A 22,469-nucleotide genomic window follows, 5' to 3' on the forward strand; every position below is an offset into this window, starting at 1 on the left:
GTCGTCTTTGTTAAAATTATAGTGATTTTTAAAATGTTTATTTAAATCCTAATAAATAAAAAAAATACCTCATTGTCTTTCATTTCTCACATTTTTAAATGTATTTTTTTTTGGTAGAAATCCTCTTGCACTGAAGCGGATCGCTCCTTCTCTATTGGTACTATTGGAGAAACCCTGCACTCTTTGGTGAGTGTGGCAGGAGGGCGAGCTGTGGCTGGTCGACTGTCCAATCGGCTTCTGCCAGTGCTTGTGGCTGGAGTGAAGGACAGTGATGCGGAGGTGCGCAATAACAGTGTGTTCGCACTAGGAGCTCTCGCAGAGGCCGCAGGACCAATCATTGCCTCGTATCCATCACAGATCTGTGTGTGTGTGTGTGTGTGTGTGTGTGTGTGTGTGTGTGTGTGTGTACCTGTTCACTGTAAACCTTAACTTTTGTACTTCAGTGATTATCCCATGATGCTCTCCCTCTTCTCCAACCTGCTTTCTAAAGAGACTGACCTGAGAGTGATTGACAACCTGTGTGCTGCGCTGTGCAGGATGATCATGAGTCACATAGAGGGTGTCCCACTCGAGCAGGTGCCTTCTGTTGTTATCTTAATATTTAAGCTGTTAAATGTACTTTCTTTTTACATCGTATCTGCACTTTGTTGTTGAAAAGAATTCAAATGTACTATTCATACAGTAATTGCATGCATTTTCAGCTGTGACTGATCTAAATGCATCTGATTGGCATTGCATTTGTAAGCTCAACAGAAAAGTGTGATGTCAGCACTGACTTGCTGTACATGGCACATTGTCCATGAGACTGAGTTCAGAAACTTGCAGAACTTTCCCGATCCCAACATGACCCTATGCATACTAGTTTGCTTGATTAACATTAGTTCCGCTCATTTATGTTACATTGTGTTTAGGTACTTTTTGTTGTATGTAAATATGACATTCACGCGTGCACAAAATAACTATGATGCCACCTCAACATTTTAAGCATACCACTGAAAAGCAATGTCGGGAAAATGCACTTTTCAAGACATTTGTCTTAACCTTGCTCTTGACTTAAAATGTGTCGCCACATTGGAAACACCTGGAAAGTCCAAAACCTTGCTTCTTGTATTCTCGTTTGTATGGTGCTTCAGATAAAAGTGCTTGCTAAATTTCTAAAAGTCAATGGTCCTTGAATTTGAATCAAACAAAAGTGCGAGAACCCTTGAGTATTTTTGTGTTCATTTTCATAACATTTTTGTTACAAGCCCTTGTTAATTTGAACCCTAATGGACATACACATGTTAAAGGGATAACTCACCCAAATATGAAAAATCTGCCATCATTTACTCTCTCTTCACTTCTGTTGAAAGAATGGGGTTGCTGCCACCCATTGACTTCCATAGTAATTAGTTTTTTTTCCTACTATGGAAGTCAATGGGCGCCAGCAACAGCATTCTTCAAAATATCTTCTTGTGTTAAACAGATAAAACTCGGATAGGTTTAAAAGATTAAAGGAGAATAAATAAAGTTATTTTAATTTTTGGCTTAACAATTGCTTTATTGCTGATGTTAAAACATCGTGGTTGAGTTACCAATGGATGTTTTGGTACAATCACTGAGGATTAAAGCTGGTAATGGGAGTTTGGTCAGCTGCTTACAGCTTGTGTCAGACACTAATCAGAGCATAGAATGAATCGAAATAAGATGTTTTTGACCCTAGATGCTTGCAAACTTGCTGTAGGCCTCTAAAACCAAATTTGAAAAGCATAACTTGGACACATTAAATATATTAAATATTATTTGTGAAGTTCTCTAATAACGTTAAAATAAATTATAAATTAGTAAATATTTGACAATTTTATAGAGTTCAGATTTTTGTGTTTATACCATTTTTTTAAAGCCAAGAGTAAGCTTTTTAAATATATATTTTATATTTATTTTAGTTGTTTCAACAGATTGTTTTGGTTGTAGCCATATGACAACAAAAATAAATCTGTTTTTATTATATGTTTACCCTTTTCTCTCAGGTTTTTCCTGCTCTGGTGGCTCGTCTCCCTCTGAAAGAAGACATGGAGGAAAACAAGACCATTTACAAATGCCTGACCTTCCTCTACTCACACAACCCTATTCTGGTAAAAGCTCATTTACACTCCCAGCATGCTCCGCTTGCGGCTCCTTATTCAATTGTGTCCTATCATTGACTGACTGACTTTCATTTACTGCTACAGGTTGTTAGTCAGCTCAAGCCAATAATATGTGCTGCAGCTCATCTGCTGGGCATGAAGGATGTCGATACCGGTGAGGAAGTGTCAATATGTTTTTTTATATTTATATATTTATTTTATATTTATTTCATACACCGCCACACAAGTCTGGCATCAATAAGACTGTTTTTAAAAGAAGCCCATTCTGCTCAAGGCTGCATTTATTTAATCACTAAATAATACCTGTGAAATTTAGCATTTTTACTGTTTAAAATAACAGTTGTCTAACAGTTTGTAGTTTCAAACACTCAAACCTGAAATTTCAGCATTGCTACTTCGGTTTTTAGAGTCATTTTTTTAATAAATCAAGAGTGTTGGGTAGTTACTTTTAAACATAATATATTACAATAATATATTACACACATTTTTTTATACATAAAGTCAAGATTCAGGATTGTTTGCGTAATATTGAAAATCAATCTCGGAAATCTACTCAATAATTAATCATGTTTCTCATAATTATCAGCGTTGAAAGCATACGAAATAGCCCAACAATTATTATTTTTTTTATTACTGGTAGTAATATTAAAATATTTCTTTTTCAATTAAATCATTATCCAGATCATATAAGAACAATTTAAGGATGATGTGAAACTGACAGGTTTAAATCATAATAATAAATTAGATTTTAAACTTCATTGGTTAAGAAAACAGTTATTTTAAGTGTGGTTTATTTATAAACAAATTTTGAGAGGATCATGTGCTTAAGATTGAACACTGCTGGTACCGCATCAGCTTTCTATATTGCACCAGTTGAGTGAATACTGACACACTATAAATAAATTTCAAGTTTTCCACTCCAGTCATCTTCGTCTAAAAGAATCCCCCCCTTCCACCCCTACTCCTCCCCTTCTTCTGATAGGGTGGCACGGTGGCCCAGTGGTTGGCACTGTTGCCTCTTGTTCAGCCCCTCACCAGGCCGGTCGGCATTTCTGTGCTGATTTTGCATGTTCTCCCCGTGCTCTTGTGGGTTTTCCCCCAGCTTCCCGGTTTTCTCCCACCATCCAAAGACATACACCATAAGTAAATTGACTACTCCAAAACAGCATCTTAAGACAAACTCTTAGCCAGCTATATCCCAGCACGTTCACAAGCAGGGGAGTTCTCGAGACCTACCTGAGCTCAAACTCTCCTCTCGCCCTTCAAACGGGAAGGAGCCCCGGGTTCTAGGATATTCTGAGCTCAAGGCTCTCTCCTGGGACAGCATGCCAAATATGCTTTATTATCAATCATCAGCTAAGTGTAAACTCTTGAAATTATATCAATAATTAACTATGAGTGTTTACTTGGACCATCTTAATGAAATTTTGGCAATATTGTGATTTAAGCTACCTCATGTAAATGCAATAATTTGGTCTAAATAATGCAATTAAGCTTATAATTGTATTAACGTAGGTGGCGTACACTGATTCTAATCAAAGTATCCAGGCATGTACAGTTGAAGTCATAATTATTAGGCCCCCTAAATTATTAGCCCCCTGATTATTTTTTTCCCCCAATTTCTGTTTACTGGAGAGTTTTTTTTCAACACATTTCTAAACATAATAGTTTCAATAATTCATCTCTAATAACTGATTTCTTTTATCTTGGCCATGATGGCAGTAAATAATATTTGACTAGATATTTTTCAAGACACTTCTATACAGTGACATTAATGTGACATTTGAAGGCTTAACTAGGTGGGTTAGAGTAATTAGGCAAGTTATTGTATAACAATGGTTTGTTCTGTAGACTATCGAAAAATATATAGCTTAAAGAGGCTAATAATATTGACCCTAAAATGGTTTTTAAAAAGTTAAAAACTGCTTTTATTCTGCCCGAAATAAAACAAATAAGACTTTCTCCTGAAGAAAAAAATCAGACATTATCTGACATTCTGTGAAAATGTCCTTGCTCTGTTAAACATCATTAGGGAAATATTTAAAAAAGAAAAAAAAAATTCCAAGGGGGGCTAATAATTCTGACTTCAACTGTAAATGCCTTATGCCGAGTTTAGGCTGCACAATTTTCAAATATTGGCTGTGATATTGCTCAGATGACACGTCAAACAGACACGGGTGTTGCTGCCAAATTTCTGCTTTCAGCTTTTCCTCCATTTCATGGGTCCAAATAGACAGAAAAGAAGCCCTTTTAACTTTTCCCCCCAACCTGCTGGACTGCAGATATCCATACTAGTGGATACTGCTCTCTCATTGGCTGTAGGTAATCAGAATGTTATTTTCAATCAGAACACATTTCACACTGCATGATTGTGAATCGCCGACAGGTCCAGATATTTAGCATGCCAAATATCTCAATGGTGTCAACGACTCTTCAGTTATTCTCTTAGATCGCGTCTTTGATAGTTCACAATGTGCGATTGTTACTCGTGTGAATGAGCTCTGATTTGCCTGTGATTTCAGGCATTTGTCTGTGATTTTTCAAACCTGTCAGTGAGTAAAAATTGGGGCTAAATATATGCAATATTAATGCCATTATTTCCATTCTTCACAAAGTCTGCATATGAGGGTGGTGAGGTACGGTGTGCCTTCTGTGGAATATGCTTTCAATGCAGTTCACTGCTCCAGCGGTTAAGTGTGTGAACAGAAAACTCTTGTGGACTCATTCAGACCAACAAGTACACACAGCTCTGTGAATGATATCTCTGAAACTTTTCCTCCACCCCAAATCACTGAACTCTGTTAAACACAAGTCTCTGCTTTCTCATTCAAAAACGACTCGTAGAAGATGATGGCAGTGCAGAAAACAGCTGAGGAGACATTACATTTCTATGGCACTGAAAACGTCTCTTGTATTAGATATAAATTAAAACAGCATTCAGTAACGCCTACTCCATCCTTTGTCCATCTTTTGTGCTGTAAAGCGAGGAATGTGAATAACACCGATAAGATAAATTGCCACAATCCTTGGGGAATAATATGAATAGTGCAAATTCCATCAGGGTTTCTGCGGGGTCTTAAGAAGTTTTAATGTTTTAAATCTCGAAATCTAAATTTTAGACCTTAAAAAGTCTTAAATTTACTGAAATAGTGTTGTAGGTCTGGGTTAAACAAGTCTTAATTTTCCTTTGTTCATGTATTGCTACTCAATCTAGCCGAAACCCATTCAATCAGCAACAATCAATCTCAATAAAACTTTAAACTTTTAATTTAAAAAGGTCGTTTTTAACTCTATTTATCATAATGGATTAATTATTTTCCTTACAATAACATTTGTTTAAAAGTGCCCCATGTATTTCCTGCTGAGGACACCTACCTGGACAGATTGTTGGGCTTATATTTATTTTATTATAATTCTTTTTAACTTTTAAAGCATTTGTTCATATTTTAGTAGAGCTTGCTTGTTTTTACACAATATTTAAAACATTTTGCTAAGAAATATCTGAAACATTTCATTTTCTTTATTATTATTAATTTATTATTGTATTATTAAATGTATAATTTTTTTTTTCAACTGGGCCTTTTGAAAAATTCCTTAGCTTTTAGCCCATTATGAGTCTAAAATTTCATTCATTATGGTCTTAAAAATGTCTTAAAGTCTTAAATTTCACTTGGTGAAACTTTAAGAGTGATTAAGCTCTTACTCTAATTGCGTCATTCATGCACATGTAAACGTAGTCACCGCTACAGTTTTTATTGTATTTTTGATCAAATAAATGCAGCGTTGGTTAGCTTAATAGTTTCTTTAAAAAAAACAAAACGATTAAAATAAAAATTGATCCTTATTGATCCTAAATCTATTGTCTATTTAAATCTACATTCAGAACGATTAATAATTGTTGCATTTTTTTTTCTTTTTAGAAACCCAAAACACCCTGCTGATTCTGCTCAGAGGTTTAGCCCAGCAACACTCTCAGGAATTTCAAAGTGCGGTAATGTCACTTCCTGATGAGCAGAGAAACAAAATGACCATGGCTGTCACTCAGTCCTAGCACTCGCATATCCAGCTTTCTTCCCTTCCAGAAGGCCTTGCGCTCTTGTGAAAGCCAGCCAAATTGATATTTTTATATTGTTAGAAATAGGCTGATTTGCTTAGCTGAACGTCAGCATTCTGTTCTGCAGCAGAGAACTGAGATGTTTTCTCTTAATTTATTGCAAACGTTCACTTAAGCTCTGTCACTTTTATTTTCTTTTACTCTGTCTTTTTTCATTTGTTATTTTTCTGGACGTCTCAATGCATCTTCTGCTTTCCCATCTATATTGCATATTCCATGAAATCCTGGCTTAATATTTGAGTGTGAAGCTTTGAATTGCTTTTGCGGTGAAAGAAATACATTTCTATGAATTGTTGACTGTCCTTATTGTATTTTACATTGGTCCACCATCTTTCCTAATAAGGACACATTTATTATTATAGAAAATGCCGTTTTTAATTCTTAAGTTGTCAAATAGATTTATATCTCATTTCTACATCATTTTAAATTAATTGCAGCAGTCATGGACTTAACATTAACTAATTAAAGAAACACTAGTTCAAGGTAAATTTGGGTGTCACATTTAATAAAAAAAAATCATATTATTTTTATGAATAATGCTGGATTTATTTGATCAAAATACAAACAAAGTGTAAAATTAAGAAATGGTCTTGCAATTTAAAAATATATATTTAATCTCTCTTAAACAGTTTATTCCTCTGATGGCAACACTTTATTTCTGTGATGAAGGTGCCTTCAGAAATCATTTTAATTAGCTGATTTGGTATTAAAGTATGTTTCTTTTTTTTAATTATCAGTGTTGAAAACATTCTGAAAAGATCCAAAACATCTGAAAATATATATAAAATAATAACAGTGTAATACCTTTTTTGTACATTAGAATATCATGTTTTATTTCAAGCAAAGAAATTATTTATTTTTTTACAATGATTTACAATAGACACCTACTAAAATGTCATTCAGTTTAAGAATAGTTTCTAAAATGACAAAGTATTTAGAATAGAAATCCAGAAAAACAAACAAAAAGCGCTCAGGGGTAACTCAAATATTTGATCAGTGCTCTTTGGGTGAGGGATTCATCAAAACATCAAAAGAAATTAGTCCAAGACACTCTGAATATGTGGAAAATTTAAAAAACCTTTATTCACATGGCTTAATCTTTTAAGATTAAGCCATGTGAATAAAGGCTTTTTAAATTTTCCACATATTCCGAGTGCCTTGGACTAATTTCTTTTGATATTTAGAATAGAAGTTAACCAACTGCTGGAGTTTCTAACATAAACTGTTAACTAATTAAGTTTTTCTAGGTAAAATTGATATTACTAAGCGCAGGTCAGAATAAGTATAATCTTTCTCTTTTACATAAATATATCTGTTACACTGAATGAAGATGGAACTATGTCACACACATTTTGAAATGTTATTTTCACAAAATATATTAAGTCAGGCCCTAGCATTTAATATGCTTTCTATATGCATGTAAAATCATTTTTCAAGACCTAAAGTTGTTTGATTAAATGCTGATTATTTCAAAGTACAAAAATAGCAAGCACTTGAAACCTCTTTTTAAAGTATTGTTAATAAAAACCTTAGATATTCAACCACATCAAATGTTAAAATCCTTCAAATGCTGCGTTGCACATAGACTTTAGATAAGAGTATAAAATGAACGTCTTCTATGTAACTCTATTTCTGTTAGATTGCTTTAGCCTTGCTGTCAAATGTCTTCCATTCACTTCTCGCCTGGCAAGTCTAATTTTTCTTGGGTCTTCTGGCCTTTGGTCTTGGATTCAGATGCTGTGTCCAAAGCCAGAGTCATTTCCACTGGCTGGAGTTCATTTTCAGCTGAAAACAACACAAAAACACAGTATTTTAGGCCTTAAAATAAAACTGATCTTGAGTAAAATATATTATAAACAGTTGAAACCAGAAGTTTACATACACTGTATAAAAAGGCACATAACCATTTTTTTAAAAGTCAGATGTTAATGTTACAACTTTTTCTCTTTTAGGTAAGTTAGGATTGTCAAATTTGTTTCTGTTATGCTTAAAAGCAAAAAAATGAGAGAGAGATTTTTTGAGAAATTGTTCACTTTTCTTGAAAGTCAAGTTTACATACAATAAGATTATTATGCCTCTGAAAAAGCTCAGATGATAGTGTCAAGGTTTTGGAAGTTTCTGATTGGGTAATTGACAACATTTGAGTTAATTGGAAGCACAACTGTAGAATAGTATTTAAGGAAAACCTCAAACACACTGCTTCCATTTGTGACAACATGGAAAAATCAACAAAATAAGCTAGATTACAACTTGCTAAATTACACTGGGAAAAATAATATTTTTTGGAGACATGTCCTGTTGTCTGATGGAACTAAGATTGAACTGTTTGGCCATAATGACCAGTTTAACATTTGGAGGACAAAGGGGAAAGCTTACAAGCCTAGGAACACCATCCCAACAGTGAATAATGGGGGCAGCACCATCATGTTGTGGGGCTGTTTTGCTGTAGGAGGGACTGGTCCACTTCACAGCTTAGATGGCATCATGAAGAAAGAACATTTATGTAGAAATACTGAAGCAACATCTCAAGACATCAGCCAGCAAATAAAAACTTGGCCACAAATGGGTCTTCTAAACAGAACATGACCCTAAGCTCACTGCCAAATTAGTTAAAATGTGCTTAAAGCCCTGATCTCAATCCTATAGAACAGGTGTGGGCAAACTCGGTCCTGGAGGGCCGGTGCCCTGCACAGTTTAGCTCCAACTCTAATCAAACACACCTGCTTATAGATTTCTAGTGATCTTGCAGATACTGATTAGCTTGTTCAGGTGTGTTTGATTAGTGTTGGAGCTAAACTGTGCAGGACACCGGCCCTCCAGGACTGAGTTTGCCCTCCCCTGCTATAGAAAATTTGTGGGCAGAGTTGAAAAAGCTTGTGCGAACAAGACAGCCTACAAATCTGACTCAGTTACACCAGTTCTGTCAGGAGGAATGGGCCAAAACTCCTTCAAACTATTGTGAGAAGCTTGTGAAAGGATACCCAAAAAATTTGACCAAAGTTATACAGTTTAAAAGAAAGCTAAAAAATACCAAGGAAATGTATGTAAACTTCTGACTATCTAGAAATTGATAAAACATTTTTTTTAAATCTCTAAAAAAAATCTCATTATTTTGCCATTTAGCAAATGTAAATCATTTAGGTAATCCTAACGGACTTAAAATAGTAAACGTTTAGTATGATTTACCATCAGACATTTAAAAAAAAAAAATGGTTGTTCCTTTTTTTTAGTGTATGTAAACTTCTGGTTTCAACTGTATAACGATGCATAAAAAACCAAATGTATTTCTTCTGAAGCCTTTATTAAAGGTTTATTACATTGTTGCAATCAAAAAACATGTATAATCAATGCTTATAAAGTAACAGTTTAGGTAGCAAAAATAGCGTTGTATTGCTCCTGTAAAATCAAAATAGGAAACATAATTTTGATTAAAGTAAAAATAAATAAATAAAATAGTAATAATGTATACTCTACAATACGAATGGGCCTTTTTTTGTCACAATAAACCAAACTTTTATTTTGACCAGTCTTTATGAGGACATACAATAATTGTTTTTGCGAGATAAAAGTCTCTGATCATCATCATATAAAGCATCATACTTTTGATTCTTCCAAATTTTTGTTGTGCAAACTATTTTTATGTCTGGTTTTCACATTTCCCTCCATGATTTCGAAATAACAAAAATCAAAGTGCTCTAGTTATTTTTGTCTGCTTCAGATTCCTTGACAAATTCAGCACGTAAACCCTGAAGACTTTTGAGGTTTAAAAAGGGAGAACTTCAAACGCTTCACGCACACACATTCTCACTCACTCACTCACTGGAGAGAGTGCTGAGCGTGCGAATAGCAAACACACTTACTCAGCAGCCGTGAGCGCTCTGTTAGCTCACCTCAATGATCTGCAGATGTCATCTGTTAGTAACTGTCAGGAATAGACCGTTTTATTACTGCGAGCCTTCATACTGCGGCCTAATGCAAACCAACAAAAAAATCCTAATAAAATTCACTTGATTCGGACTCTTGTAATAACATTCATTATTGTGCTTGGAGATGAAATACACTGCACGTCCAAAACCAAAAAGAAAAATAAGTCACTGTAATAATTAATTGGACGGCTTTTAGCTTTAATTACAGCCCACATTCCCCAGGCCATCATTTTAGCATGCTTCTGCAATGTCACTACATTTATTCCCTTCCAGATATGCATATATTTTTTTATGATAGGAGAGTCGGAACCGCTGTGCTCTGCTGTCTTTTCACTCCAAAGGTTCTTAAAAAGGTTAAGATCAGGTCTATGTGTAAAAATTCTTTCACTTTTTGAGCCTGATGAATTCAAGCATTGTCATTTTAGAATATGCCCAAGACATCAGGGAAAAAATACATTTATGGTCATTCAGTATATTCTGGAAGTCAGCTGAACTCATTCTTTGGGCACATAACATTCCTGAACCCAGACCTGACCAATCGCTATATCTCTTAATAATAATAATAATAATAATAATTCCTTACACTTCTATAGCACTTTTCTAGACACCCATAGCGCTTTAAACATTGGGGGGAATCTCCTCATCCACCACCAGTTTGTAGCATCCACCTGGATGATGCGACGACAGCCATATTGCGCCAGACCGCACACCACACACTGGCTGATTGGTGGAGAAGAGACGTGTGAAGAATGATGAAGCCAATTTTGATTTGGGGACGGTTAGGGGGCCATGATGGACAGAGGCCAGTGGGCAAACTTTGGGCAGGATGCCAGGGTTAAACACGTACTCTTTATCAAAGGACATCCTATGATTTTTAATGACCACAGAGAGTCAGGAGCTCGGTTTATCGACTCATCTGAAAGACGATGTTTACTGAGCAGCATAGAGTCCCTATTAATATACTGGGGCATATACAGGGGGTTAATCACAGCAATCAATTGTTGGGTGTATTTCTTTAATTGGAACCTTTCATAATTAAACGAACAAATATGAAGTCATATATTCCATTTATACTACAGTTACCACACCTAAAGACACTTCAGATGTATTTTGTGTGTCTTGTAAAGAGGAATCGACTATGGGTCGTTGAATTATTAGACAATAACGCACACCTGAGGTGATAATGCAGCCCAACGTGAAGTAGAGTGGATTTTTTTTTCATTTAATTTTACATATCAGAGGCATATTCCACTTATACTATGGTAAACACACCTAAAGACACAGTTCGGATGTTGTATTTTAAGACATTAGTCAGGTTTTTGTCTTCAAACTGCTCCTGTATGTTTTAATCTTACACATCCTGTCAAAAGCCTTTTGGTTTGTTTTGATTTTTGATCGTTGTAGGCTGAGAAATAACTGAAATCGTTCAGTGTAGTGATATGGAACCTGTAACACGGTCAAGACCCAATTGGAAGTACTTTAGCTGTGCAGTTACTTGAAAATAATTGGATTGTTCATCAGCCAATCACAATCACACATCAACATCCCTGTAGTATAAGTTTAATGTATGCAGACACTTAAAGTCATTTCTCAGAATGATTTAGTAAATGAAGCACCAGCCCAGATCAAATCAATCTTGAGCAGCCAAAAGCCATTAGAGAAACCAGCATCTCAATGTGCTTTCATCTGTAAAACCCTGCAGTCCTCAAACTGTCCTGTTTCCTGTTACGTTGGTACTTATTGCTCTAATTGCATAGTGTCTGTAAATGTGTGTGCATTTTTAAACTGGTGATAACAGGGGGCAGCAAGAGTGTTAGGAGGTCAGTGGAAATGTTGGGAGAAAAATACAAAGTTAAAATAATGATAAAAATGTTTTACAAGAAAAAAAATCTAATAAATAAATCAGTTTTTGATTAAAATTAATCCATAGCCTGATAGCATAAAACTGGTTCCCTCGATAAAATCCCAATAGCATTTTCCCATAGGCTGTTCAAACACAGTTTATTACACTGACGCGTTTTGTCCAACTGGATAATCCTCACACGATAATAAAACTTTTATCATTTTTGGATCCTAAATGCAAATGCAAGAACTGAAAAGCTAACATTAGGCTATAAACGGACTACACTGACTTTGGGGCGCTCACTTGTTACGTCACCAGTGTTGGGGAAAGTTACTTTTAAAAGTAATGCATTACAATATTGAGTTACTCCCCAAAAAAGTAACTAGTTGCATTACTTAGTTACTTTTTATAGCAAGTAATGCTTTATGCTCCTTTTGAGTACTTTTTCATACCTGCCTGAGGCTTGATCTCTTTCAGAACTTGCAGGATATTTTATTTTATTTTATTTTTTAAATAGAGGAGCTCTGCATTTAACGACACATGGTATAACCTACATCTTCATTTTCCTAGAAAAAAAAAAATAATAATAATTTTAAAAATGAGAATAATGTTACCTTCTGAGACAAGGGTGTCTAAACTCGGTCCTGGAGGGCTGGTGTCCTGTACATTTTTGTTCCAACCACAATTAGACACACCTGAAGCAGCTATTCAAGCTCAGCTGTACTAGAAACTTTCAGGCAGTTGTGTTGAAGGAAGTTGGAGCTAAACTGCAGGACACCAGCCCTCCAGGACTGAGTTTGGACACCCATGTTCTGAGAACTTCCTGACACCACATGCTGTAGTGATTAATGAACGTTGAATGCAATGTGTTTGCTACTTTGTATTTTTGTCTTATTATTTCAGTAAAATCATTGTCCATTGAGAAAATCCCCTTTTCTTTCATGCGTTCAGAATAATGAAAATACTTTCATCACAGAAATATGCTCTGCCATCTTGGTTTTCGTCTGGTCCCGCAGGGGGCTCATTCCCTCATTGAGTGTGATTTAACGTGATTACACATTTTAATTCAGCAATTAAAAAAAAAAAAAAAAAAAACTATCTAAAAAGTAATTATTATAAATAATATTACTTAAAGGCGAAGCAGTGGCGCAGTAAGTAGTGCTGTCACCTCACAGCAAGAAGGTCGCTGGTTCGAGCCTCGGCTAGGTCAGTTGGCGTTTCTGTGTGGAGTTGGCATGTTCCCTTGTTGCGTTCGCGTGTGTTTCCTCCGGGTGCTCCGGTTTCTCCCCCAGTCCAAAGACATGCGGTAGAGGTGAATTGGGTAGGCTAAATTGTCCATAGTGTATGAGTGTGAATGAGTGTATGGATGTTTCCCAGAGATGGGTTGCAGCTGGAAGGGCATCCGCTGCGTAAAACATATGCTGGATAAGTTGGCGGTTCATTCCGCTGTGGCGACCCCGGATTAATAAAGGGACTAAGCCGAAAAGAAAATTAATGAATGAATATTACTTAATTTTTAAAAGTAATGTGTTACTTTACTCGTTACTTAGATAAGTAAATATTATGTAACTTGCGTTACTTGTAATGCGTTACCCCCAACACTGGTCACCACCACCCTGCTAATGACAACTTTTCAAGCTTATTTTTATAAATCTGGTCCAAGACAAATATTTACTCACTATTTATTATATTGTAATACACGCTGTATATTATAAACAAATACAAATACGTAAATAAACACACGCGCACACACACATAGTTTTCTCATGGGAAATACATTTGTTTTGCTTTACGTTTGTTGTAAAAGTTTTTAAATACGCACTGTTTGTTTTTAAATGTCTGTAAATAAATAAATAATTTTAAATAGAATAGAAGTTAAAGGGAAAGAGGGTTAAATATGACTTTAAGTATTAGAAGCAGAAGTAGTGCATAGTAGTATTGTGGTTGTTATTATTAATATTATTATTATTTATTTATTTGTTTGTTTGTTTATTTTATTCATTTATTTATTTATTTGAATACAAAGATGTGAGGGTGTGTTTGTATGTGTAGGAGAAAAGGGTGGGGAGGAGGGAAGTGGGAGGAAAAGTAATTCTAATCCACACTCCAGAGCTGAAGGAGGCGATAATGCATCAAAACGCTGAATACCAACCGCCGTAAAATTAGCAGAAGAAGAAGAAAGTGTATCGAAGTGGTATCTCTTTCCAACTAATTAACAGAAAGAGCTTATTTTATTAAACAATGTCAACAGCGATGAACTTTGGGAACAAGACGTTCCGACCGCGTCCTCCGGACAAAGGAGCGTTTCCCTTGGATCACTTCGGTAAGCGTGTTTGTAGACGTGCATCATTGTGATATTCATTTTCATATTCATTTTCCAAGTAATATTTTTTTGTGTGCACAGGTGAGTGTAAATCATTCAAAGAGATATATATGCAGTGCCTAAGACAAAATCATTTTGACAACTCGCGATGTCGGATGGAATCAAAAGAGTATCTGGAGTGCAGAATGGACAGGTCAGCTGTTTCATTCCCTAACAATGAGTTTAAAAATTCAGCTCATGTACATTACGAACCAAGTTAATAATAATCGTTTTTCTTAATTTACAGACAGTTGATGACAAAAGAACCTCTTGAAAAACTTGGCTTTAATGATTTGACGGAGGAACTGTCAGAAGAAAATAAAGCCAGATCCTGACAAAGTGTTCTTTTAGTTGATCTGGCCGTGTGATCTGAATAGCGTGCACACTATCTTGAGGTAAAGTTGGTTTTATATTCGCACATTCCGACTTTCTCATTAATAATATAATCTCAGTAAAGTATTCATTGCAAATTCTAAATAGTGAAATCATATTATCAGCCAACAACCATCTAAGTACAACATTGTTTACAGTCAATTGTTGTTTTGAAGTCATATTTACTTGTGATTTTTGTTCGAATATTCAAAGTACCATGGTAAACAATGTATGAAGCTGTCACTACACGAATGTGCGAATATAAATCTAACTTTACCTCAATATAAACTATTAGCCAGAGCCCATGCTTGGTGCTCTGACTGATATTTGAAGTTGTTGTTTAATCGAAAGGTAATGATTTGAAGTTCAATCTTAATGGACAGCAATGCTATGAAAAGACTTGATCTTCATAATGATGTCTGTATTTATATATAAAAAATAAAAATTGTAAATGATTAATTATACATTTCATTTGGCTTTCATTTCATTGCAGTCTCACAAATAACTCAACCAGCACTCTTGGTGCACTCTTTTTAATTTGGATACATCAGCAAACATTCTGTTAGTTAGTTTATAAGGAAGGTTAGTCTTCCTAAATTAGTTAGACTTCTGAGGAAAGTTTTCTTTAAGTAAATAGAATGTTCACAGAATGTTCTCCTAATCTCTGGATTATTATGTCTGTACACTAGGGCTGCACAATATATTGTTTCGGTATCGATAATAGTGACATCGCAGGATATGCAATGTTAAGTTATGAATATAGTCGATCAACAATTGAGTATACATGAGATTTGTGATTCATCGCAGCGTATTACCATAAGAGAGTGAAACTTAATTATTTGCATGTGTTTTAAAGGCTCTTCAAGAAAGGGTAAAGCATTCGGGCACAAGATAAAACATCTGTAACTTTAATGAAGAACACTTTACTGATTTATTAATACAATTAACTATACAGTGTTACTAAATCTCTACATTTGAAGACTCTCAGGAAAACCATAAAAATAGTTTTACTTTTTTCTTTGCTCGTAATTATTCTTGCAATTTTATTTTAATACATGATTCACACCCTTACAAAATCAACCCAACCAATCTAAATGAAGAGTTTTTGACAAATAGAGCTATTCAAGCCATCTGGCAAAACAGTTTTTCATATTGCAATATATCGCAGCAAAACAAATTATCGCAATATCAGATTTTTCCAATATCGTACAGCCCTACTGTACACAAATAATCACTTCTACACTGTTTATTCATAAAAAAAACAACTAATCTGTAATTGCAGAATAATATATAAATAAAACCGTTTTCCACCAAAGCAGTCTAAGCCGCTACTCATTTGAATTGAGAAAATATTCGTTTATGACCACATTTTAGTCAAGTCACACAGTAAAGTGAATTGTATATTAAATAATGATGTACACAACAGTCTCTGGACTTGCTGCATCACAGACACCAATACTTTAACAATTTATAAAAAATGTATCCCTGGCTATTTGATATTAGGCATGGATATACACTCACCGGCCACTTTATTAGGTACACCTTACTAGTACCAGGTTGGACCCCCTTTTGCCTTCAGAGCTGCCTTAATCCTTCAGGGCATAGATTCAACATGGCCCAGGAAATATCTCTCAGAGATTTTGGTCCTTATTGACATGATAGCATCACGCAGTTGCTGCAGATTTGTCGGCTGCACATTCATGATGCGAATCACCTGTTCCACCACATCACAAAGGTGCTCTATTGGATTGAGCTCTGGTGACTGTGGAGGCCATTCGAGAACAGTGAACTCATTGTCATGTTCAAGAAACCAGTCTGAGATGATTTTGGTGAGCCTGTGCGAATTGTAGCCTTAGCTTCCTGTTCTCAGCTGACAGGAATGGCACCCGGTGTGGTCTTCTGCTGCTGTAGCCCATCTGCCTCAAGGTTGGATGTGTTGTGCATTCAGAAATGCTCTTCTGCACACCTCAGTTGTAACAAGGGGTTTTTGAGTTACTGTTACCTTTCTATCAGCTCAAACTAGTCTGGCCATTCTCCTCTGACCTCTGGCATCAACAAGGCTTTTGCGGCCACAGAACTGCTGCTCATTTTCTGTTTTTGGGACCATTCTCAGTAAACCCTAGAGATGGTTGTGCGTGAAAATCCCAGTAGATCAGGAGTTTCTGAAATACTCACACCAGCCCGTCTGGCCCCAACAACTTTCTTCCCCATTCTGATGCTAGGTTTGAACTGCAGCAGATCGTCTTGACCATGCCTAAATGCATTGAGTTGCTGCAATGTGATTGGCTGACTAGAAATTTGAGTTATTGGACCGGTGGACCTAATAAAGTGGCCAATGAGTGTGTATATATACAGTGGATCTAAAAAGTCTACACACCATTGTTAAAATGCAAGCTTTCTGTGTACAATAAACTACAATAAAGCATTTTAGAACTTTTTCCATCTTTAACCAAGAGATTTGATTTTAGATAAACATTTGAATAAATTACATAAATTTAACAACAAAATATGAAAATGCTAAGTTAACAAATAAAATGAGGTAGGATAAAGTAAATTAAAGTAGTTAAAAAGATCGAATATTGAAGTATTGTATCATCGTTTCATTAAATTCAGCAAAATAATGAAAGTAAATGATAAATGGCTATAAAACCTGAGCTGCTGCATGTCCTCACCTGGCTGTGTGTGTCTCCACGGCTGGATGTCCACTCCGCTTCTGCAGAATGAGCGGTCAGTGTGGGACTCAGTGCTGTAAATCACCTCCTGACTCTGACGTTCTCCAGGATGCTGCGCCTTTACCCTCATCTCTAGAAGTGTCACCTCTTTCTCCTTTAGCTTCCCAGACTTTCCCTTCACCTGCGTGCGCTTCGAGTCCACCCACACTACACGCTCCTTCACCGCTGATCTGAGAACAACAAAGAGTCACCCACAATTAAACACATGGGAGTCTATAAATGAGCAATATTACACGAGTAGCAGTGCGATATGGCTGTATATCAGCACTGGTTGGAGGCATGCGTTGGCTCGAGGCCGCAGGTTGAGTACCTTAGTGTCCCACCAGTGACAATATACAGCCATATCGCACTGCTACGAGTTTAATATTGCGTTTATACAACAGTTTGATGGCATAATCGTGTAGATAAAAAAGAAAATCAAACACAGAGAGTCTCAAAAATCCTTTTGCATGAGGAACTAGTTTCTTCCGCCATTCATTTACATCTACAGCAGAAACTGTTCCTCAAAAACATGTCACTTTAGAGCTAGTGTTTGAATGATTCTCTAGCGTAATGTTTAAAGTGATAATAAAACATGATTTTGCTCACATTTTAAGATTATATGGCTGAACGGCATGAAATGCCATCAGTCTACAGAGATTTCACAGTACTTTTTTTGTTGTAATTAGGATATCACAGTAATTATCCCCGAAAAAGCCAGAGCAATGTAAACACTAGCAGATTAATATGGACTAAATTAAAAAAGAGAGATATCAACTTATCACTTACCTGTTTTATAATGATCTGATCAGCTGTAGTTTGAAATACTAAAAGAAAACAATGAGCTTTTCTCCCCTAAGGGCTCATTTTGCTGTCTCTGTCACCATCTTGTTGCTGTTAATCATCAATTTCTGCTCTGCATGCTCATTTACCGCTGACGCACTGAATCTTCGAAATGATAAATATTTATTATAGGCACTATCCTTATAAATAAACTGCATAGATGTAATCTAAACTACATTCTCACCCAAAAAAAAGCCTCAAAAGTACATTATGTTGTCCAACAGCTGCAATATTTGTCAAACTGTAGTGATTTTGTTTCTCTGCTTGTAACTCTGTGTGGGCAGAGTAATACACAAGGGCGAAGAGGCTGTACCAGTACTTTCGGCTATCAGCCAATCAGATTTCAAAACCAGACAGAACTGTTGTATAATTGGAAATATCGTTTGCAATTCAAAACGTTCAGTATCTTATTGGAAGCATATTTAATTTTAATGTACATGTGAAATCAAAACTAACCATTTTGATTTTGTTAGATGACATTGCTAGTTTTGTGATGAACAATTTATCTGTGCATGTCATTAAAAAAAAAAAGTTTACTCTTGTAATCTTTAATTGAAATCTGAAAATGCACTTCCTGTTTGTTTTTGGTTAAATTCTCAGATTACGTCTGTCTGAGGATTTTGGACGTGGTTAACATACTTAACCACAGTCCTCCAACTGTCAGTTTTGACATTGGTTTGACAACAAACAGAAATGGCGAAGAGGAGGTGTCTGTTAGGTTGTAATAACTCTCCCCAAACCCTTTTCCAGAACTTTAAGAATGAAATGTCTACTTAACTAAATCCAATCAAGTAGCAGTAGAAAAACACACAAGCCACGCCCACTGCTTTCTCATTTAATATTCAGTTTGTCTAAAAACTGTCACAATATGAAAAAAAAAACTGTAACAATTTAGTTATTGCCAGACTTAAGTCTCCTCCATTTTTGCATAAACTTTTAATGAAACGAAACCTGTATGTCTTTAAAGGATAACTTTTAGTTTTTAAGTAAGGGATAATGTACATCTAGCCGGTTGTTTCCACAGAATAAAGCCTGACAGCCCGATGTCAAAACATTGAGCAACTAAAAAAAAATCATTGCAGGAAGAAAGATACTTCAAACAGCAGGATGCATCTAACTTAATATTGTTCAATTGCAAGATGGCACCAAACAAAAACTGTGGGCTAACAGATGGTCAAGATTATTCATAAGAGCCTGTGTTATTAGCTTCAGCAGTTATCTTGGAATGCCGTGACTGACAAATCAGAATCGATTAGTCCCGAGAGCTGTGCAATAATGTATTACCATGGATGCATAACGAATGTCTTATAATATGTTGTAGGACCTGATAAATAGTCATGCTGTACTTACAGTAAAACAAGTATTCATCGGAATTTTGAAGCATGTGTATATGTAAGTCCGATGCCAAGAGATTCAACTCCTGACACGCAGTCTCAAACATGCAATGTCAATGAAGTTATTGATGTTACTGTGAGTGTGAGGGGTAGGGCATACCTGTGAACCCCCCCCAGCTGTTCCATTATAAATAAACTGCTCACTCTACTACATTTTTATTATCATTTACAAAGGATAAAATAAATAGTATACATTTGAAAAAGCCACAAATATTTTAGCAGACAGTTTAGCCGGTTAAAAATAATAGATGATTAAATAGAAATTTAATCAAGACATCAAATCTCATTAACCTTTTCTTCACTGTATAATTGAAACATTCTGATTAAAGAGCAGCGAATGAATCTCTCATTTAGATTTTTCGTTTAATCACATTAAATAACAGTGGTGTCACTTTAAAAATTGCACAGTCACACACCGCTACATTTTTATATTTATTTATTTATTTATATTTTTTATTTATTATATATTTTTTATATTTATTTATTTATTTATATTTAAGTGTTTTCATGCCTAAATAAAATGAAAGCACAGAACAGATTCACATTTAAGAGCAGGGGCGTCCCTTGGTGGTTCGGCAGTATGGGTTGCGATATAGAGAGGTATAGAGAGGATCGGCTCTTTAATATATATTGCCACCCTTCATAGAAAGATAAAAATACGGGAGAAATATGGGAAAATACCTTTATGGGATGATAGCGGGATAGAACTGTAATGTATATGGGAGAATCCCGGGAAAAACTGGAGGGTTGACAGGTATGGGGGTAGGGTTAGGGGCGGGGTTAGGTGTGCACATTAAAAGCATTGCATGCAGCTCAGCTTTGATGAATCCAGAGTGTATCCAGAATTTATGTGGAAAATGTTATGATCAGTATTATTATTACTGTTAATATTAAATTATTCATGAGACAACAACACACTGTAATATTGTTTAGAAGGCATTATTCAAGCATTATAATATATTTAGATGATCTATATGTGTGTGATCCCTAATCAATTTTCTGTTCCTTTAGATAAAGTGGTAACAGTTGACCTTTTGCACAATAGCTCTTGGTACAGATGAATTACCATGTTTGTAAACATTCAGGATGCGCATGAACATCGAGGTGGCAGAAAAAAAACGGGAGCACTATCATTTACAGCGAGGGAATGACATCCGATGTGGTACAGAGTTTGTTCTCTTAGAAATGAGTTATATTGAATACATATAATATATATATATATATATATATATATATATATATATATATATATATATATATATATATATATATATATATATATTATTTACATAATGCATTCAGCGTATTATAACAGCTTGTCACCTAGTGATGAGCACTGTTATTTGGCAAAATTAACCTTAAAATGAGCAGCATTTATCTGACAGGTCCATTTGCGAAAGAAATTAGACAAGATAAGACAAGAAATAATGTTCCAAGATTACCAGATTCAAAACTATGTAGTGCTAAAAACAGAGGTTCTGCCTAGCCAAAGACAAAAAAAGAAGACGGAACTGTACAAGGCCTGGGTAATCATCAACAAGCAAAACAACTGCATTCTGACAGCGAACTACACCTGCACGGCAGGGTATGCGAACTTACACATAAAGGTAAAGTTGGTTTTATATTCGCACATTCGGACTTTCTCCTTAATATAATTTCATAAAAGTATTATTTGCAAACTCTAAGTAGCAAAATCATATTAGCAGCCAATAATTCATCTATATTTTTAAGATCTAGATATTGTCTCTGTGAGCAAATATAACTGTCAGTGCTTGGGATCTCATCAGTGAGGACAATTTAGTGTGGAAATCATTCAGTTTGAAGGTAAAGAATGGTATGGTAACAGAGTTGATGCAAGATAAAACTTACACAATTAGAAAATGAGTACTCAGGATTTTTATAATTAAAATAAATGAAATATTACCAATCTGAACATTTTAATTACACAATACATGGTGTAAAAATACACTGATTAATTCGGAAAAGATCCCTTTTTTTTCACTTTATTAAAAATATTATATTGTTATAGACTGTAACATCTTGTGATCTATGACAAAATGATTCAAATAATCACTAGCCCTAACCCTAATGAAACCCTTTAAAAGAAATAATGAGTCAGGACCCTAAATAGAAAAGCGTGTATGAACTCACTCATCAATGCCCAGGTCAGCGAGTGTGGTGTTCAGGAAGGGGAAGGCCTGCTCGTGGTTCAGAACTGCAATGGGCAGGTGCACAACCATGGGAACCGTCCAGTCCAGATCGGCTCGTTTGATTTTGTCATTGATGGAGGAATTTAAAGGGACATCACCGTTCATCTGCTTCTCTTGGGACTCGACCCCATGCTGGACCTCTTGGTGTTTGTCCAGTCCTGCCAGCTTGCGTTGCTGCTCGGTGTTGTCTTTTCTTTCGTCTATAATCATTGAGTCGATTCCTCTGATTTCCTCTCCGGGTGAAATGATAACTCTGACTGCTGTCTTCAAGTCAGACTTGAGGTCCAGTGGGATCAGATGGAGACTGAAGCTCTGTTGGGTTTGGTGAGGTGATAATCTGGGAGTTTGCAGCAGTGCAGTGGAGATTTAAATGGTCTGTGTGAATGTGTGTAATGTGACACTGAAGTGTGAGGTTTATTAGTCTGTCAGAGGCTGACAAATTACGGTATGGAGAGTTGTTTATATTATTAAATCATCTTTTCCCATCCCCAGGGTATTGTGCATGCTTTTTAAGTTTAGGCTGTGATCCAGTTAACCCTCTAAGTTTCTCTGTCAGGCTTGTTTTACG

The 22,469-nt window shown here is 35.6% G+C and overlaps 3 protein-coding genes across 3 annotated transcripts in view; 2 read left to right on the forward strand and 1 right to left on the reverse strand.

Annotated features, from left to right (window-relative positions):
* Nucleotides 1-6,542, forward strand: part of ipo4 (importin 4) — a 34,477-nt gene extending 27,935 nt beyond the window's left edge. The window contains exons 26-30 of the mRNA XM_056450219.1: nucleotides 118-344; nucleotides 444-576; nucleotides 2,010-2,114; nucleotides 2,211-2,280; nucleotides 6,047-6,542. Of these exons, the coding sequence (XP_056306194.1) occupies nucleotides 118-344; nucleotides 444-576; nucleotides 2,010-2,114; nucleotides 2,211-2,280; nucleotides 6,047-6,177 (666 nt within the window). The 3' untranslated portion in view covers nucleotides 6,178-6,542. The remainder of the gene's footprint in view (nucleotides 1-117; nucleotides 345-443; nucleotides 577-2,009; nucleotides 2,115-2,210; nucleotides 2,281-6,046) is intronic.
* A 517-nt stretch (nucleotides 6,543-7,059) lies between these two features.
* si:ch211-196f5.2 (uncharacterized protein LOC556372 homolog) lies at nucleotides 7,060-22,232 on the reverse strand. Its single transcript, XM_056450220.1, has 3 exons — nucleotides 21,843-22,232; nucleotides 17,416-17,645; nucleotides 7,060-8,025 (listed from the first exon to the last, which is right to left on the reverse strand). Exons 1-3 carry the CDS (start codon nucleotides 22,109-22,111, stop codon nucleotides 7,913-7,915), a joined length of 612 nt encoding a protein of 203 aa, XP_056306195.1. The 5' UTR covers nucleotides 22,112-22,232; the 3' UTR covers nucleotides 7,060-7,912.
* Nucleotides 14,111-16,003, forward strand: LOC130218150 (cytochrome c oxidase assembly protein COX19). Its single transcript, XM_056450221.1, has 3 exons — nucleotides 14,111-14,332; nucleotides 14,414-14,525; nucleotides 14,619-16,003. The coding sequence occupies exons 1-3, from the start codon at nucleotides 14,251-14,253 to the stop codon at nucleotides 14,704-14,706; spliced, it is 282 nt and encodes a 93-aa protein (XP_056306196.1). The 5' UTR covers nucleotides 14,111-14,250; the 3' UTR covers nucleotides 14,707-16,003.
* Nucleotides 22,233-22,469: the final 237 nt, after the last annotated feature.

This window comes from Danio aesculapii, chromosome 24, assembly GCF_903798145.1.
Source record: "Danio aesculapii chromosome 24, fDanAes4.1, whole genome shotgun sequence".
Taxonomy (NCBI): Eukaryota; Metazoa; Chordata; class Actinopteri; order Cypriniformes; family Danionidae; genus Danio; species Danio aesculapii.

Coding starts and splice junctions, on each gene's coding strand:
- LOC130218150 (XM_056450221.1), top strand. CDS start 14,251: ATGTCAACAGCGATGAACTTTGGGAACAAGACGTTCCGACCGCGTCCT. Junction 14,333..14,413: donor GTTTCCCTTGGATCACTTCG/GTAAGCGTGTTT, acceptor TTGTGTGCACAG/GTGAGTGTAAATCATTCAAA. Junction 14,526..14,618: donor CTGGAGTGCAGAATGGACAG/GTCAGCTGTTTC, acceptor CTTAATTTACAG/ACAGTTGATGACAAAAGAAC.
- si:ch211-196f5.2 (XM_056450220.1), bottom strand. CDS start 22,111: ATGATTATAGACGAAAGAAAAGACAACACCGAGCAGCAACGCAAGCTG. Junction 17,646..21,842: donor GCTGACCTGGGCATTGATGA/GTGAGTTCATAC, acceptor TGTTGTTCTCAG/ATCAGCGGTGAAGGAGCGTG. Junction 8,026..17,415: donor GTGGAGACACACACAGCCAG/GTGAGGACATGC, acceptor TGTTGTTTTCAG/CTGAAAATGAACTCCAGCCA.